General features: G+C 41.9%; 1 protein-coding gene across 1 annotated transcript in view; it reads left to right on the forward strand.

The window, feature by feature from the left end:
- Nucleotides 1–4,827: 4,827 nt before the first annotated feature.
- jam2 (junctional adhesion molecule 2) overlaps nucleotides 4,828–19,053 on the forward strand; it is a 30,346-nt gene continuing 16,120 nt past the window's right edge. The window contains exon 1 of the mRNA XM_008107631.3: nucleotides 4,828–5,176. Within this exon, the coding sequence (XP_008105838.1) occupies nucleotides 5,098–5,176 (79 nt within the window). The 5' untranslated portion in view covers nucleotides 4,828–5,097. The remainder of the gene's footprint in view (nucleotides 5,177–19,053) is intronic.

Consider the following 19,053-nt stretch of genomic DNA (forward strand, 5'->3'; position numbering starts at 1 on the left):
ACCCTTGAAAGTTAATAAATAATGTAGTTTGAGATTAACTGAGGCAATGTATCTATACAAACAGATTGATTTATCTCTGAACTTTCCATACAAAGAAAACATTCAGGTGAGAACTTAGTTTTAAAATAGGCAGCTCTAGCAACTACTCACAATGAATAGTTTTACTAAGTTTCTTCAGTTACAGTACCATGGGGTTGGATTTTGGCTTTTATGTTACAGGACTGGATCCAGTAATAGGTGTTTTTGACTATTTATATCTTCCAAGAGTGGAAATATTAAAGCTATTTACTTGAAGCCTGTGGAATCTGGGAGGTTAAAAACTTGGGTACTTGCATGAAAAAATGCTGGATGCTCAGGTCCTGCTGTTGCTGTCTGTTTCATCATCTGTTCTATTGCATTTCTGTGACATTGGTGCCAGCTGTGCAGAAACCAAAGAGTACTCAAACTGTTTTTCACCTATCATAAAATGGTACTTGGAGCATCTATCTTTCTGAAATTTTGGAGACTTCTTCCCAAATGATGCTTCTATGGCATATGCTGTCTTTATAGGAAGTCTCCACAAATCCATGAGAAAGGGACAGGAAGCAAATAACATATGCACCAAAGCGGGACACTTCTCTCCAACAGCAATTTTCTAAGCACATCCTAGTTTAGATTCATTACAAGTTTCTAAACTACAACCATTTCTGTTTTGAATGTAATTTTCTCTTATGTATCCCAGTGGTACAAGTACATCCTTTAAAAACTCATTCTAAACTACAACCATTTCTGTTTTGAATGTAATTTTCTCTTATTTATCCCAGTGGTACAAATACATCCTTTAAAAAACTCAAACTGCTTTTGTGCAAAATCTCCTGCCGCTTCTGAAATCTAGCAAGGCTTAATCCTCTTAGAGAGATGACTATTCTCACTGATTTCATCACCTCTGTCAAAGTGGTGTCTCTCGGTGAGTACAATTGAATGGAATTCATCCCATGGCTACAAAGTTTTCTCCATAACTGATTTACGTTTGCATGGAAATATGAGTTTTTGACTCATACTGGAGGCTCAGGTCAAACTTCTCTGTGCATGCATCCTCAACCAGACTGAGCTAAACCAAGTTGATCACCCAGTCCCTTAGTGGGGTCTAACCTAAATTTTGTGGCAGGTGCATCCTCTCCATTTATTTGTGTCTTAAAATCATGACCAGCAACTAAATCTGAATTCTTTTGGTAGTCTGAACTACAACAGACCAAATCAAGTATGTAGTTGGGACTGGGGTAAAATCAGAATTCCGCCCTCCCAAATAAAAAAAGTTCAATTAGTCCTTAAATTTCTAGTATTGCAGTAATTTAAAACCTGTTGGGCATGTAGGGATAGAATTGAGGTATTCTTCCCCCAAAAAGGGGGAGGCCAGGGTCAAACATGATGTTAGTGATTTGAGCATTGCACTGCACTTCAGGAGAGTGAGGGCCCTTCCATACAGCTATATAACCCAGAATATCAAGGCAGGAAATCCCACAATATCTGCTTTGAACTGGGTTATCTGAGTCCACACTGCCATATATTCTAGTTCACAGCAGATACTGTGGGATTTCCTGCCTTGATATCCTGGGTGATATGGCTGTGTGGAAAAGCCCTAAGATTCCCATTCTCACTTGGCTATGAAACCCTTTGGGTGAGCTTGAGCAAGTCACACTCTCTCGGTATCAGAGGAAGGCTATGGCAAGCTCTGAAGAAATCTTGCCAAGAAACCCCCTGTGATATGAGGTCTTCTCAGGGCTGCCATAGGTCAGAACAGTTTGAAGGCACGCAGCAAAGAAAACAAAGTATACAGTGGGAACACAACTAATGTTACTGAATGTAAACAGCAATGCTGTGGATGTTTTTCTAACTCTTCTTCTCTGTAATCCCAAAAAATGGTTCATGGGAGGGATAATAATTTTTGGAGGGGCAATCCTGTCATTTATTCCTCCCTGCAGCCATATACCCAAAACCCTGTGCCTTAGTGGACTGGTGAGTCCACATTTGTGGGTCCCATTGATCCATTTGGTTGTAATGGCTCAAGTGCCAGACTAGGGGTCTTTCCACACAGCCATATAACCCAGAATATCAAGGCAGAAAATTCCACAATGTGTTGTCAAATGGCTGTGAGTTTTCCGGGCTATATGGCCATGTTCCAGAAGCATTCTCTCCTGATGTTTCACTACATCTATAGCAGGCATCCTCAGAGGTTGTGAGGTCTGTTGGAAACTAGGGAAGTGGGGTTTATATATCTGTGGAATGTTCAGGGTGAGAAAAAGAACTCTTGTCTGCTTGAGGCAGGTGTGAATGTTGCAATTGTTCACTTTGATTAGCATCTTCAAAGCCTGGCTGCTTCCTGCCTGGGAGAAGCCACTGAAATCCACAAGCATGTGGTCAATTTTAACAGAAAGGAAGAAACCATGCAAATGAACAAAATCTGGCTACCAATATTTAAAAAACTCTAAAATCAGGATAGTAAATGAAGAACAACACTCTGAAAACAGACGAATCAGGAATCAATCGGGGCCAGCTAACACCTCCCAACAAAGGATCCCCCAGGCAGAAAGCAGCCAGGCTTTGAAGCTGCAAGGCCATTAAATGCCAATCAAGCTGTCCAACTGCAACATTCACTCTTGCCTCAGGCAAACAAAAGTTCTTTAAACCCCACTTGCTTAGTTTCCAACAGACCTCACAACCTCTGAGGATGTCTGCCATATGCGGAGAGAATGCTTCTGGAATATGGCCATACAGCCCGGAAAACTCACAGCAAACCAAATCCCACCATATTTGCATTGAATTGGGTTATCTGAATCTACACTGCCATATATTCCAGTTCAAAGCAGATGATTTGGGGTTTTATTCAGCTGTGTGGAAAGGGCCTTGGGCAGCAGGAGGCCAGAGTTTAATTTTCCACTCAGCCATGGAAGGGAACTCACCGGGTGGCCTTGGGTATGTTATACCCTCTCAGGCTCAGAAGAAAACAACATCAGGAACCTTTCTGAACACATTCTGCTGAGAAGACTCCGCTGCTAGGATCCCTTTATGGTCATCAGAAGCCAGTGATGCCTTGAAGGCACATAATAACATCAGCAAGAGACCGAAGAAACCGAGGCCTGGGTTGCTGTGAGTTTTCTGGGCTGTATGGCCATGTTCCAGAAGCATTCTCTCCCAATGTTTTGCCCACATTTATGGCAGACATCTTCAGAGGTTGTGAGTATATTGGAAACTAGGCAAGTGGGGTTTATATATCTGTGGAAGGTCCAGGATGGGCGAAAGAACCCGTCTGTTGGAAGCAAGTGTGAATGTTTCAATTAATCACATTGAATAGCATTGATTAGCCTTCAGTGTCTAGCTGTTTACCGCCTGGGGGAATCCTTTGCTGGGAGATGTTAGCTGGCTCTGATTGATTCATGTCTGAAATTACTCTGTTTTCTGAATGTTTTTCTTTATTTGATGATTTTAGAGTTTTTTTAAATATTGGTAGCCAGATTGTGTTCATTTTCATGGTTTTCTCCTTTTTGTTGAAATTGCTTGTGGATTTCAGTGGCTTCTCTTTGTAGCCTGACATGGTGGTTGTTAGAGTGCTCCAGCATTTCTGTGTTCTTAAATAATATGCTGTGTCCAGGTTGGTTCACTAAGTGCTCTGTTATGGCCAACTTCTCTGGTTGAGTTAGTCTGCAGTGCCTTTCATGTTGTTTGATTTGTGTCTGGGAAATGCTGTATTTGTAGACTTGTCCACAGCTGCAAGGTATACGGTAGACTCCTGCAGAGGTGAGAGGATCCCTCTTATCCTTTGCCAAAAGCCTTCCACAACAGACCAGGGCCTAATTCCCATCCCCGCGAGGAGCCACAAGCCATCCTTTGAAGCTGGCTGGCCAAAGAGGGTTTTGTTTTCTGTGTCAGATATGACTTGAAAAACTGCAAGTCGCTTCTGGCGTGAGAGAATTGGCCATCTACAAGTGTAGATCTCAAGCTGTGGACCGTGGCTCAGCAGTGAGCCACGGAAACAAAAATCCAGTCCACGAACCTCCTTCCTCTTTATTTTATTTTATTAATTTTATTTCCGCTTCTTTCCACAAAGCTGACCATTGCATTGGATAGACCACATCAGATCTAGATGATTAAATATGGTTTTCTGTGGGAGAGCAAATGGCTGGCATATGTTCTGTATCAGAAACTAGAGCTGATGTGGTCTATCCAACGTAATTTTCTGAATCAGCACCCCAAATAACCAATCGGAATCTAAAGCTGATCAAAAAACGATTCGTAATCCCTTTGGTACTAATGTTGGAGAGTGGTCCCTGGTCAAAGTGGTTCCCTAGTCATGTGGTCAAGTGGGTCCCTGCCCAAAAAAAAATGTTGGGAATCATTGGTCTACAAGGACGTTGCCCAGGGACGCTCGCCCGGATGTTTTTATCATCCTTGTGGGAGGCTTCTCTCATGTCCCCGCATGGGGAGCTGGAGCTGATAGAGGGAGCTCATCCTCGCTCTCCCCGGGTTGGATTCAAACCGGCAACCTTCAGGTCAGCAGCCCAGCCTTCAAGTACTCAGTCCTGCCGGCACAAGGGTTTAACCCACTGAGCCACCGGGGACAAAGAGATGAAGCCGCTCGTTTCCAAGTTTAGAGGGAAAGCAAAGCAGCCCGCTTTGTTCTCCCGCCTCCCCTGCGAGGAAATGGGCTCGAGGGAAGCTTCATCCCAACACAAAGGGGCGAGCCTTGAAACCCTCCCTGTTGAATGGCCCCCAAGTCTCCTCCTTTTCCCCTTTGGTGCGCGTTTGCTGACCAAGACCTAACGGAAAATACTACGCTCCCCCCTCCCTTTCAATTTAACCCGGGCTCTGAGGAAGGAACTCTTCCCCTCCTCTCCCGAAGCCAAGGGAAGGGAAGGGAAGGGAGGAGCCGCGGGGCGAGGGCTTTCTGGTTCCCCCTCTGCCCTTCCAGCTGCGGCCTCTTCCCCCGCCAATCTCTCTCTCTCTCTCTCTCTCGCGTCACAATTGGAGCGGCAAGGGCGCCGGCGGCGGCGAGGCTCCCCGTCTGGCTTGGCCGCGGGAGGGGCCCCACAAACAGCTGTTGCTGCTCCTGCTGCTGAGAAGATGGCGAGGCGCAACGGCGGCGCCCTCCTCCTCCTCCTCCCCGCCTTTCTCCTCGGGCTGCTCTGCTCTCACTTGGGCTGTAAGTCGACGCGCCCCTCCCTCCCTCCCTCCCTCCCTCCTTCTTTGCTGGGGATGGATGGATGGCCTCGGGGGACCCTTCCTTAGGCGAGGAGCCCAGGGGACGCGGCACCCCTCCGAGCCCCTCGCCTCCGCCTCCTCCTCCTCTTTTGCTTCTCCTCGTCGCCCTTCTTCTTCCTCTCCTCTTTCTCTCCTTCTGCTTCTCCTCCTTCGCTTACTCTTCCTCCTCTTCTCCTCCTTTCCTTCTGCTTCTCCTCCTTCTTTCCCTCTTTCTTCTCTTGATACCCTTCTCTTTCTCCTGCTTCTCCTCCTCATCTCCTCCTGTTTTTGCTCCTCCTCCTCCTTTTCCTCCTCTTCTGTCTTCTCCTCGCTCTTCTTTCCTTCTCCCCTTTTCGTCCTCTTCTCCTCCTTCAACTACTCCTTCTTCTTCTCCTTGTTCTCCTCCTCCTCTTGATCCTCTTCTTTTCCTCCTTCCTTCCTCCTCCTCCATCGCTCCCTCGGGTCTCCTTTTTGGGCCGCTGGTGGTCCCTCTCCTGTCCGTTCTCCTGGGCTTCCCTCCCCGAAAGAAAGTCAGCCAGCCCTCCGCCGCTCGTCTTTTCTGTTTTCCCCCCGGGTTTTCAACGTGGCCATTCATCCCAGGGGCCGCTCGTTCGTTCGCCTGCTCTTTCTCTCGCCACCCCCCCCCCCTCCCCGCCCACTAGGCAGCACAGCCGGCCACCTCCGCTCGCTTGAACTTCATTAGGGAGACAGACAGACCCCGGTGCCACTCCTGACAAAGAGGAAGGACAGAGACCAATGATGAGCTACCCATCTACTTGTTTGTTTGTTTTTTCGTGAAAAACTGCAAGTCGCTTTTGGTGTGAAAGAATTGGTCCTCTGCAAAGACGTTGCCCCGATGTTTTTACCATCCTTGTGGGAGGCTTCTCTCATGTCCCAGCGTGGAGCTGGAGCTGATAGAGCAGGCATGGGCAAACTAAGGCCCAGGGCCAGATGCGCCTTCCTGAGTGCCTGCCTCAGGCCCTCCTCATTTTCCCTGTCCTCTCAGCATAAAGACACGGTTGCCCACTGCATCCTTATGCAGAAAGGACAGGGGAAGAAGGCATGCATCATTTGAGAGCCCTCTGGAGCTCTCTCAGCCACCACCGGCCTCACTCTGCTCCCGGCATAAGGATGGTGCGAGCAGCCCCGTCCTTAGGACCGCCCGAGGAAGGCATGGAGCGGCTGAGAGCCCTCCAGAGTGCTCTCAGCCATCGCCTGTCTCCTCCTGGCAAAATGCTGAGAAGACAGCCCGAAGATCAAGGGAGGAGGATCGGGACACTTGCCACATGTCTCGTTTTCTTGACCAGGGATCATTCTCCAACTCTAGTGCCAAAAGGGTCATGAATCAGTTTTTGGTCAACTTTAGATTCGGTTTGGTTATTTGGGGTGCTGATTCAGAAAATTGCATTGGATAGACCACATCAGCTCTAGTTTCTGATGCAGAACATATGCCATCCAATAGTCACCATCTGCTCGCCCACAGAAAACCATATTTAATAATCTAGAGCTGATGTGGCCTATCCAATGCAATTTTCTGAATCGGCAGCCCAAATAACCCCACTCAGGATAAGCAGCAGTCAGGAGACTTGTTGTTGCACCTTTCGTGGATAGTCAGCCTCTCCCCTCCCAACATCCCCATTACCTCAGCGCTATAAGAGAGTTTTGCGAGACCAGTCTCTCTTGCAACGGTGTAGTAACAGTGAGGCTGCAGACCATATTTTAGTTCTTGGGGACCACTGGTGGTCCACGAACCACAGGTTAGGAACCACTGTTTTAGGAAGAGTCCTAGCTCCCCTCCCCTCCAATTGGAGCTGGGGAAAGTTACAGTTTGGAACCACAGCAACCAGAATCTCTTTTTCAGTATGGCCAATAGTTGTGTCTGTGAGAGTCATAGTCTAAAAGGTAATGTTTTCCAGTCCTGGCAGAACTGCATTAGAGAATCAGCTTCTGGATTCTGGCAATTTTAGTGCAAAAAGAAAAAAAAGAAAGTTTTCTCCATATTGCCTGCATTTGTATTATTTTTTATTTTATTCCTGCCTCTCCTCTACCCTGGAATCAGTTTCTCAATCATCATCATCATCATTTCTAGATTGCCCTCTCTCCCCAAAGGGACTCAGGGCAGTTTACAAACACACAAAAAAATCAAACATTCAATGCTTGAAATGAGTACAAACACATCAAAATAATACAAGATAATGCACAGTAACATTTATTTATTTATTTATTTATTTCTATCCCGCTTTTCTCCCGTGGGTGGGATTCAAAGTGGCGTACAACATATAAAAAACAACAGTAAACTTACAATAAAAATGTAAGCATCAAGATGAAAATAATAAAACAATCCAATAAGACATAGTAAACTATAGTAAACTAAAACAATTATAAAAACTATACCCTAAAAGCAATTAATATTGGTGAAGTTATGTCCCTGTTTTGTTTATTGCAAGTGCCACAGTTTTCCTATTCCTCCTGTCTAGGATGAGGGACCCTTTGAAAACAAAGGGGCACTAAGAACATGCCTAAGAAGACACAAAGGAGTCTATTAGGACCTTTGGGATTAGCTGGGACAAAGAGATTTCTGACATAAGGTTTTATGGACTACAGAGGATGGGGACCACATCCACGAAAGCTTATGCAAGGACTGTCTTCTTCCCAGGCAGTCTGTTTTAGCCTTAAAAGACATAAAGGAGTCCAGTCACATTTTTTTCAAACTGGCACAGCTATTTCTTTGACTGCTGCTGACATGAATAAGAATGGAGGGTATAGGTTACATTTCTATGTGCATTTGCAGTGAGATGAGAGCCCTGGGATTAAGGGTAAAGCTGTGGATTCTAGAGGAGTGTTTGTGGAACAGGGAGGCACTCCATCTCTGCTGCACTGTGGAGGTGGAAAGTCTGCCTGCAGTCCCAAGTGGGATTTCTGAATGCAAGACATGTGCAGCCTCTTCTGCAACCTTTCCCAAGAATCAGCATCAAAACCCAGTGGGAGTTGCTTCTGAGGAATCTGCTTGGGATCCGTGTATTCAGTCTTAAGTCCTATAAGATTTGTATTTCTTATTCTCGGTTGTGTTTTAGTTGCCTTTTTATTCTGCTTGTTTAGGAGCAGATGATTAAATTACATTCTGGCCCTAGGGACTGCTCTTGAAATAGGATGATCTGTTAAGGTGCAGCTACCTGAAACATTCACAAACCTTCCTAAAGTTGGAAGGCACAAGAAAGGTCATCTAGTCCAAGCTCATGATGAGGCAGGAATCCACAGCTAAAGTGTCCTCTAGCCATCTGGCATGCATGACACCTGACATCACATTTATTTATTTATTTGCTTATTATATTTCTATCTCACTCTTCTCACCCCAAGGGGGACTCAGAGTGGATCACAAATTAGGCAAAATTCAATGCCACATTTTAGTACAAATAGACAAAAACATTATGCGATAAAGCCAATAAAACATATAAAACAATTAATACAGATTAAAACATGATGCCTAGTCCCAAGTCGTTATTCCTGGTGCTGCATTTAACTTGAATTCCATATTGCATATTGCATATTCCATAAATGGACTACACCCCAAGTGCTTGGTCTTTAGCTTATTCCTAAACATCAGGAGGGAGGGGGCCAATCTGATGTCACTGGAGAGGGAGTTCCATAGCTGAGGGGCCACCACTGAGAAGGCCCTGTCTCTCATCCCCACCAGTTGCATTTGTGAGGGGAGTGGAACCGAGAGCAGGGCCTCCTCAGCAGATCTTAATGCTCTAACTTTCCTTGTAGGTTTCATTTTCAACCTTACATTTCAAGCAAGTAGCAAAGCCTATTGAGCAGTAGGGGTTTCTGGAAGTTTCTTCCATTTTTCACCTCATTCTCAAGTAAAAGAAGCCCCCTGTTTCTCTCCCATGTCCTTTGTGCAGCTTCCCACAGATTGGTAGCTCCAGATGTGTCTTGACTGCAATTTCAATCATTCCCAGATATGGAAAAAGAGACTGATGTTGACCACAGAGAATGGAAGCACAGTGCCTCTGAATTCTTTCAATATGTAACTGCTGCTTCAGCTCTTGAAGGAATTCAAGCATCACCTTTGACTTGGGCGCAGTACTCTCCATTGTCTGCTTTATACTTCTTGTCACAAAATTGCTAGTTCTTTTTTCAATACATAATTAGAGCAGGAAGGAGTTGATTGCTGGATTTGAAAGTTGAGCAACTTTTATTTCTGTGCCTTTGTTTTCTTGAAAAGCAGAAATAGTCAACAAGGAATTACTTTTTCAACAAACCAGAAATGCTCAGAAGCATCTTCTGACTCCCCATGTAAGGCCAATAAATAAAATTGACGTTTGATGTTCACTGCTGTGAGAGAGAACATTCTGCACATATTCGGAGGTACCTATCTCAGAAGTACTATTTGAGGCTTTACTCTCCAATTAATAATAACAATAATGATAGATGGATGCCTGCCCTCGCTCTCTACACGTTACATGTGTGAATGGGAACCATACAGCCTATGTGGGTATTGTTGAACTGTTACTTCTGGCATTTCTCACTATTTCTCACTTGCTGGCCAGGGATACTAAGAGAGAGAGAAAGAGAGAGAGATTAACAACACCTGGAGAGATGTACAGTCTTTCAATTAAAAACAGCTTCTTTGAGTCCCATTCACAAGAAAAGTGAGCTATCAAATAAACACAGTCATAGAGGACCACTGCAGGTGGACTCCATTTACTATGCAAAACTTAGATCATACATCATGGGGATGGGGGACTTTTGTGCAGAGAGCAAGGCCGTGTCTTCAGATAAGCACCACAATCCATGGAAGGGCCAGCAGTGATGCATAGCAGGGGTACAGCCCTATTCTTTCCCATAGTTTTATGGTTAAGTATAGTGGGCTATAGAGGAGAGAGATCCTTTACTGCCCAAGACAACCTTTAATTGACCGAGAGCTGCAGCATTCCTTTAAATACCAATTCCTGGAGAGCATAAGGTTTTGTTTTTTGTTTTTTGCCCTCAGACCCTGAATTTGGCTGGCTACTTGTGGAAACAACAAAGTAGTCTAGATCAAGGTTGAAGAATATGGGAACCTACGGATGTTTTTTTACCCACCATTGGCTCTGCTGGATGGAGTCTATGGTAGTTGCAGTCTTTGTTCTATGGCAGTAGGTGAAAATGCTGGGGATTTCCAAATGTTGTTAGACTGCAACATGAAGAACCCACCATTGTCCTCCCAGACATGTTAGACTACAACTTTCATGGTCCCTTGCTATTGGCCAGGCTACCTGGGGTTTCCGAAATTTTAGGACAAGTCACATGACGGCAGTGTTTTTATGTCATTGGTTTAGATTGGTTTTCAATCTCATGGTGCAGGACTTTTCTTATGATCCTTCTCACATCAAAGGAACCTCACTTCAAAAACATAGTTAGCACCTCCTTTTCCCCTTACTAGAAATAAACATGGATACCCAATCTATATTAAGATTGTAGCACAGAGACAGGTAAATTTAACACTATGTCATCCACTATGGTCTCAATTAGGAAGGGCTGACATACTTTCAAAGTACTTTTGAAGTACTTTTGAAAGTGTGCCAAAATACTTTTGTTTTGATTTGAAAGACTGGAATTGTAAATAAAATATAATTACAGAGTTCAGAGGTTCATATTAATCTCTGAGAGGTCTGCTAGTTCTTGGTCAAGAGAAAGGTTTTCCCCTTTCCCATTCCACATCACATGATTGACTCAACCTTCAAGTGTTCTATATATCCTTCTGTCTACATATTTGTGCCTCTCCTGTAGCAGTGAGGTAATGTAAGAATCCCAGCCCACATCCTCCAGTTTCTCTGCTACTACACTTTAGAATACAATATAAACAGCATGTATTCAGTTGTCTGGGATGAAATTCATTATTATCTATATATATAAAAGAGTAATGAAATCCCCGCCTGCCACTAAACAACAAAAATACAAGCCCCAGAACCTAGAAATTTGGCAGCACAATCCACCACCCTTGCCTCTAGTTTCTGACAACAAAAAGAAAAGAAAAATAAAGTCCTAATTAGAGGGAGATGAATAATTGTTTTTATCCAATTGCTGCCAGTTAGAAGTCTAATCTCCATCCACTTGGTCTCCTAGTAACCCATTCAGCCCAAGGGACAGGCAGAGTTAGGCCTCACTTAGGCATCTTCCACAGATTATCTAATTTGCACTGGCTTATATGGCAGTGTAGACTCAAGGCCCTTCCACACAGCTATATAACCCATTTATAATCTTATATTATCTGCTTTGAACTGGATTATCTTGACTCCACACTGCCATATAATCCACTTTAGTGTGCATTTTATACAGCTGTGTAGAAGGGGCCTCATATAATCCAGTTCTAAGCAGATAATATAAGATTATAAATATACAGTAGAGTCTCACTTATCCAACATAAACAGGCTGGCAGAACGTTGGATAGGTGAATATGTTGGATATAAGAAGGGATTCAGGAAAAGCCAATTAAACATCAAATTAGGTAATCATTATACAAATTAAGACCAACACATCATGTTATACAACAAATTTGACAGAAAAAAGTAGTTCAATGCGCAGTAATACTATGTAGTAATTACTGTATTTACAAATTTAGCACCAAAACATCACAATGAATTTAAAACACTGACTACAAAAACATTGACTACTAAAAGGCAGACTGCATTGGATAGTCCAGAACATTGAATAAGTGAATGTTGGATAAGTGAGATTCTGCTGTAATATGAAATAATTACTGGGATATAATAATACAGAACAATATAATCTCTAAAACCAGGACAGTAAATAAAGAGCAACACTCTGAAAGCAGGGAAATTGGGAATTCCAGAAAGGAAACAATCAGGGCCAGCTAACACCTCCCAAGAAATGATTCTTCCAGAAAGGAAGTTGAGAAGGGAGTGAAGCAGTGTGTATTACCAAAGTCATTATTGTTGTTGTTGTTGTTGTTGTTATTATTATTTTGCTGTGAACCGTGAAAATGAACACAATCTGGCTCCAAGTATTCAAAAACACTAAAATCATAATATATAAAAATTACTGTGGTATAATAAAATAGAACAATACAGTCTCTAAAACCAGAACACTAAATAAAGAACAACACTCTGAAAACAGGGGAATTCCACACAGGAAACAATCAAGGCCAGCTAACACCTCCCAACAAAGTATTCCCATCACCAAAGTCTGGCAAATCCTCTGTTTTCTCAGGACCACAGACTTTTTTTGGGGGGGGGGGGGGACTGTGTGTGCTCAAGCACTGCATATGGGTACTTCTTCATCTACACAGACAGTAGAACCACATAAAATATCGCAAAGAACACCACTCTGAAAACAAGGGAATCCCAAACAGGAAACAATCAGGCCCAGCTAACAGCTAAAGAATTGGTGGGCTGCATGCGGTTGGACCACACTGCTTAAAAGAAGCAGAAATACTAGTATCTATTTTATACTAACTTTCTTCAAATATCCACATCATACTTTCTAAAAGAAACTCCATGTTATGTGAAAAATATTCAGAGTTTTGCCATTATAAAAACAGTGTATATTGGCTGCTTCATCTTTTGGCTAAGATAAAGGGTAGCATCTGTATGTTGGGCAGAGCTAGTAAAAACTAAAGGAACATATAACCCCACAGTAAAGAACTTGACAAAAACAGAAGTGTAATAGCTCTGTTTTCTCTTAGACAAATATAACTTCAGCAAAGATACGGTGTTCAGAAAATAAAAATACATGGAAGAAAAACACCACACCCAACTGTGTGGAGAACAAAACTGTGTGGACCTGAAACACACAGCTGTGAAAACAATGTGTGGCAAAATATGTTGGAAATCTGATAAGACTGCACATTAAACACTAATTCATAACAGACATGTTTTTTTCATTCTTCTCCTTTGTGATTTTGAATTGACTTCATTGCTGAAAAGATTTGACATGTTACTTTTTTTAACAAACAGTTTAACATGATCTTTGAATAATTAAAACAATGCCATCACTGTATTTCTCCCTTTATGTGCAACTGTCATCTGTCATGTTATTAGATTTGAATGCCAACTTGTGGTTGTGTACACACAGTTCATCTGCCAATTTTTATCCTCACAGAAGAGAAGTGAGTTAAATCTTTTAAAAGTATTAGGCCTGTGTGATCAATGAAAAAAAGGTTTCAGTACTCATTACTAAATGGGGGGGGGGAGGGTCATTTCTAAAGTGTTTCTAAAATATTGTAAGGGGTCCGTATCATAACTATAATAATGTAACAAAATTTTCATTACTTTTTCGTTATGTAATTTATGCAAGTGTGGAGTTTCAGGGGCTCCTTTCTCCCTCATTTTTAGAGCTTTTGAGATGAAACTTGCTGCAATGGTAGAACACATTTACCACTGTTACACTCCCACCCCAAGTTCCGCTCACTTCCCACATTAAAGTTTCAATGTGAGTGTGGCATCTAACTGTCTTGGCTATGTACCTGAGGCCATGCATCCCTCCCTGCTGTTGTAACTCCGCCTGACCCTGAGCTTGGGCCCATTGAGCCAGTAATTGTCCCTGCACCTGATTTGCCAAAGGACCCTGGGTTTGGGCCTGACATACAGCCAGAGTTTGGGCCTGAGATGCACCCAGATTTGCCAGAGGACTCTGGGTTTGGGCCTGAGATGCAGCCAGAGTCTGTTCCAGTGGATGCTGGGACTAGAGACAGAATGGTTGCAAGCAGGCATTTTGAACCGCATTCCTCTCCGCTGTCAAGGCCAGTTCACCAGGTGTCAGATGGACATTTTAGTTTAGAGGATGATAATGAGTTTGAAAGGAGGGGAGCGATAACTCCCCGAAGGAGGGAATGAGAACATTTACAGAGAAGTAAATGACTGCTTTTGAAGCACTCTAATGAGTAGTTTTCTTATGAGAAAAAGTTTTTTTCATGAAAGAAACAGCTTGGATTTTCCTTTAATGCCTGGTTCTTCTCTGCTATAGCAGAGGTGGCAACATTGCAATTCAAGAGAGAAAGATCTTTGCTCTGTGTCCTGTATATTCCTGCAGCCTTGAATTTTACTTCAAGTTCTAGCCTTGTTTTGCCTTTGGATCCAGTTGTATGTTCCAGTAATGTTGCTCTTTGGATTTCTATTATCTTGGATTACTTTGGAGTCTGATCCTGCAAACTAGCCTTGTTTCCTATGGTTCCAGTTTGTCTCATACCTTGGATTTGAACCTTGTTTAGACTATTCTTGATGCTTTTTGTGGGATTGAGTTTGATATCTGGTTTGGACTATGTTTTTGAGTGACTTTCTTAGACTCTTGCTTTAAGATTTTCAAGTACATTGCTCTTGTGGATTTAAACCTATTTTATTGACTCTGAACTTTATTCACTTGCGCTTACTTATAACCTTCAATAAACAGCTTGTTTGCTTATATTCTGGGGCTCCAGTGTGGTTTTGAGGTGCCTATGCAGCCTAGGGGTGCAACACCTGCATCCTTTGGGGAAAGAGCAGGGCTTCTTCCTCCACTCCAGCCTCACCAACCTCTTCAGGGCTCTTTTGGGGGAACCCAACCCAGCCCTTTTGGGGGAGAAGTGGTGCCCACAATGGAGACCTGGAGCCATATAGAAGACTTGCATAACTCTTCCAAAAGTCATAGGTCAATGTTTTGAATCTCAATTTTTTTGTGTGGGCAGAAAACTTGAGATTCAAAATATCGAGTCGTATGTATGAATCTTACGAAATAAGTATGACAAATGAGGCACAAATGAAATTTTTCACAGCCCTAGTATATATATTCCAGAATTCCTTTCCTTAGTTCTTCATCATTACTAATCTTGACCTTTTTGTTGTCTGGTCACATCTTTTTGATCACACATGATGTAGATCAGTCACATATCACCTATTTTTAAAATCTATTGGGAGACATGAGACTGGAAAAATATATAATACAGAATAATGAAAATCATTTTGCAATACAGAGATTTTATTTGTGTGAGAGCTTTGTGTGTGACTTGAAATAAGCTTTCTACTTGAAAACAAAAAGATAGCGAACATTAAAGAGTTCGGGCCTCATGCACCCTAAGGCCTTTTATGAGTAGTCCTCAATGTTCCCCATTGTTTAAAAATGGCATAAAAGCTGTCTCCCCCCCCATGTTTGCATTTTTTCAGAAGCAAATATTTTGCAAATCTCCTAAATGACCAGAAATAAACTCAAAAAGGGATGCATGTTGTTAATTAACAAAACAGGAATAATGGGGACTTTGAAAATCTTGCAACATATTTTACTGATTAAGTCACATAATGCAACTATTTTCATGCCATTGTCACTAGTGAGATTTAGACATGACTCACTTTTTCTGAAATCCTACCTTGACATCTTAAAAGATTAAAAAAAATTACACCCATAACTGTCACCTTTGGATTGTGTCCAATATTTAAAGAAAGATCACACCAGGAATTCCTACAGTGGTCCACTGATCAGAGTTTTTGCCTATTGTGCTGCTCTGAGTTGTTGGATCCCAGTTTTCAGTTTACAAAGGTCAGATTGGAAGACAGCATACACCAAAAAGTCTTCATAGACAACGAGCCAGTATTTTAATCATTTTCTGAGTCTTAACATTATTTGCAGTACTGCAATTCCCTCCTGCTTTGTTTGAAATCATGGGCCAATTGTGTAAGTGAGTGAGTACAGCCAAAAGAAGATTTCAGAAAGTTTTCCATATCGTTATATTTCTAATTTTGTTGACCACACATGATGTAATTTTCTACTTCTTCCTCCATTTACATTCTTGCTGACCAAACAATCAAACATAGTGGTTATTGTTGGATTGGTTTTTTTTAATGTCCTGTGTCAGTGTGCAAGATCTATGAATGGCTTTTCCACTTTGCTGCCTTTGTAAAAGAGTTGGAGCAAACTTTTGCATGGTAATGAAGCCTTCCTTAGAGATTCACCTTTAGAAGTGCCAGGCTCTTCCTTTTATTTAAAGGAAGGGAAGTGTAAAACAGCCATTAATCCCACTTAAAAGCAGAACTGTTAACCAGTGAATCTGACACAAATCACAGCATTGTACTTTGTGTTTTCCTATTAATCTCAATATTCCCCTGTGTAATCTGTATCCGCCATGTGTTGATTTGCTTTCCATGTATGCCTAATTTGTTTATTTTAAATGTACTTGAAAAGGCAAAACATGTGCATCAAAGTCTGTTAGTTGGCTTGATACAAAGTTAGCCAGTTGGTTTTATCTTGGCAAACATATTTTGTCCCTAAGAGAAACATCATTTTATGTAAAATGTCAGGTGTTTAATCCTGATGCCAACAACAGTTCAGGACTCTGCTGTGCCTGTGGAGAACCAGCTATAATTCCACAATGCACCAAGAAGAAAATTCAGAGATCACCTCCTTTTCTCATATACACACCCATTTCCAGTTCTGTCAGGGCAGTGGTCCAAGACTTTTAGGGCCAAACTAGATAAGACAGTATTGTATAGTTTGGCAGAGTCCCATCACCTCTGTTTTTCTCTTCTTCCAGAATTATAATACATATTTATATTCTCTAGCTGAGTCACAAAGCTATTTTTCATGAAAACAAATGTTGGGGATGTAGAAAATGAGTTTGCATGTAATGCATAATCTGGCCCTTCATCACTAATCACTAATAAATAAAAGAAAAAAGCTTTGTGAATCTGAGTTTCAGTTCTAGGGACTTAATTACGTTTCCATATCAGTAAGCAGGATCAATAATTGTAAATATTTCACATGATTACCACCTCTTTATTTTGTGTTGAAGAATGCAGGTTTTTGGAATAGCAGGTTTGCTTCCCTTCAGGGGAAGTAACTTAGCCCCCAGTCACCATCTTGGAATAATCAAGAAACGTGTGTTTATATTGTTTTTGCTGGATCTGAAACTGATGTTGGGTTCCTACTTCCTTCCACCATCACATAGGACTATCACATAAGGTTTCTATAGTGTAATTGAAGTAGGATAAAAACACTTGTTGATGGGACTTATTGTATGATGTCATGGTTGTCCTGTAGTCTTATGGTGCTTGAATTATTATTGGATTTTTTAAATTGAAAATCTGTTAATGAATCCAATATTGCTACTGTTCTACCACTCTTTTCTTTTGTGATGCAGTCAGCCTATCATATCCATTATTTTGCACTCATGGATTCAAACATTTGAATTGTTCACTGTTTCATATAAAAGATTTATTTTTACTATGCCATTTTATAGAATAGGACTTGTGCATCCACATGGTATCCATGAGGGTCCAGGAACCAAATCCTCTGTGGACACTGAAGGTGTGCTCTAAATGAAGGGTTGGTGGTGATGATGAAGAAAATAGTATAATCAACACTATGGGCCTCATCACCGAAGCCAAGCAAAGTGCCCCACTTTACCTGGCTTTGGTGAGAAAAGAGAGGGCAGTAGGGCAAATCTGTCACCACACACACAGCTCGCTCTCGGTGATGCTTTCCCCATCACACGGGGAAAGTGTCACCCTTCCACAGAGGACCCGTGCTGGCTCCATTCCCCTGTCTTGTGGGGGAAGCCTCTGGCAACGCTTTCACCCAGGTTGGGAACGTGGTCTCTGCTGGAAAGAATCCAATGTCATGTGATGGCTGACATGAGGCTCAGTCCAGAAGAGAGGGTGAAAGCATCATAGGATGCTTTTTTAGGTGAGCGTGATGAGGTCAACAGTCTGTTTCAATTACAATGGATTGTGCAAAGTTGTAGTAGGCTTGAGGAAGTTGAATCAAACATGGTATTGAACTTGAAACTTTTACAAGGATAAACATGACAATGCTGTAACTCATGGAAACTTTACACAAATAAAATTTCACAGTGTGTAAACTTTTAATTCTCCTTAAACACAATACTTTCAAGTTTCATTGAAGTGTGATCTGAGGGTAATATTTACTACAAACCCACATAGGGATTTGGCATTATTATTTCCTGTAGAGCAAGCTTCCCAGGTGCTACCTCCTAAGTTCATGGCAGAACCATATTTTAGTGTGGAACATAAAACATACTTATTAAGTCAACTTGCAGTTTCACATCTCACCATTACACAGAGCCTACTATTTATTGAAGACATTTGTATATTGCTTTTCTTAACAGTAGACATGTGAGTAAAAAAATGCGATAGGTTTCAAAATATTATTTGGGTTGAATCCAAAATTGGCCTTCTGGTCATAGAAGGAATTCTCTGCTCACGGAAAATGTGTTTACCCCTAACAATAGCATGTAGTACGGAAACAGTAAAACTAAAGCCAGAGCTGTGGTCCTGGCTGTGTGACTTCTTGCACATGCCAATGCATGAAGACATCATCCTCTTTTATTATACTGTATTATACTCTTTATACTTAAGTATTTGCAGAACCGTTTTAATTCATTCTGCTTGTGCTTTTTTATTTGCCTATTCTATAATATATACTTAGAGCTTGGGAAAAATATTGCTTGGAAATTCTGGGAGATGTAGTCCCAAAAGTAACTTTTCTTAGCTCTAAGTATATGTGTTTCCTCATCACTGTTTGTTATTCAGCTAAAACAGTTTTATAGTGAGATGGTTCCTTTTCCCTAGATCTTATGGTCCTTTTTGAAAAATAAAAATACAGACGTTGGTGTCTTAAATTAGCAGCCACTAAAAAGACAGCATTTGCATTTTTAGGCTTTGTAAATGCACAAACCTTCCAACGACGTTGTTGCTATGGAAATAAACTCTATAAAGCTCTTACAATAGTAGCAGGAATCTATTGTTTATGAGAAGCCAGGTCATTTTAAACATCGCAGCCCTATTTCCCTATTCATTACCAAGGTAACGGGATTGGCACAAAAATCTTCAGACTTTGTTCAAGTCCGAT

This window comes from Anolis carolinensis, chromosome 3 (assembly GCF_035594765.1).
Source record: "Anolis carolinensis isolate JA03-04 chromosome 3, rAnoCar3.1.pri, whole genome shotgun sequence".
NCBI classification, from domain to species: Eukaryota; Metazoa; Chordata; class Lepidosauria; order Squamata; family Dactyloidae; genus Anolis; species Anolis carolinensis.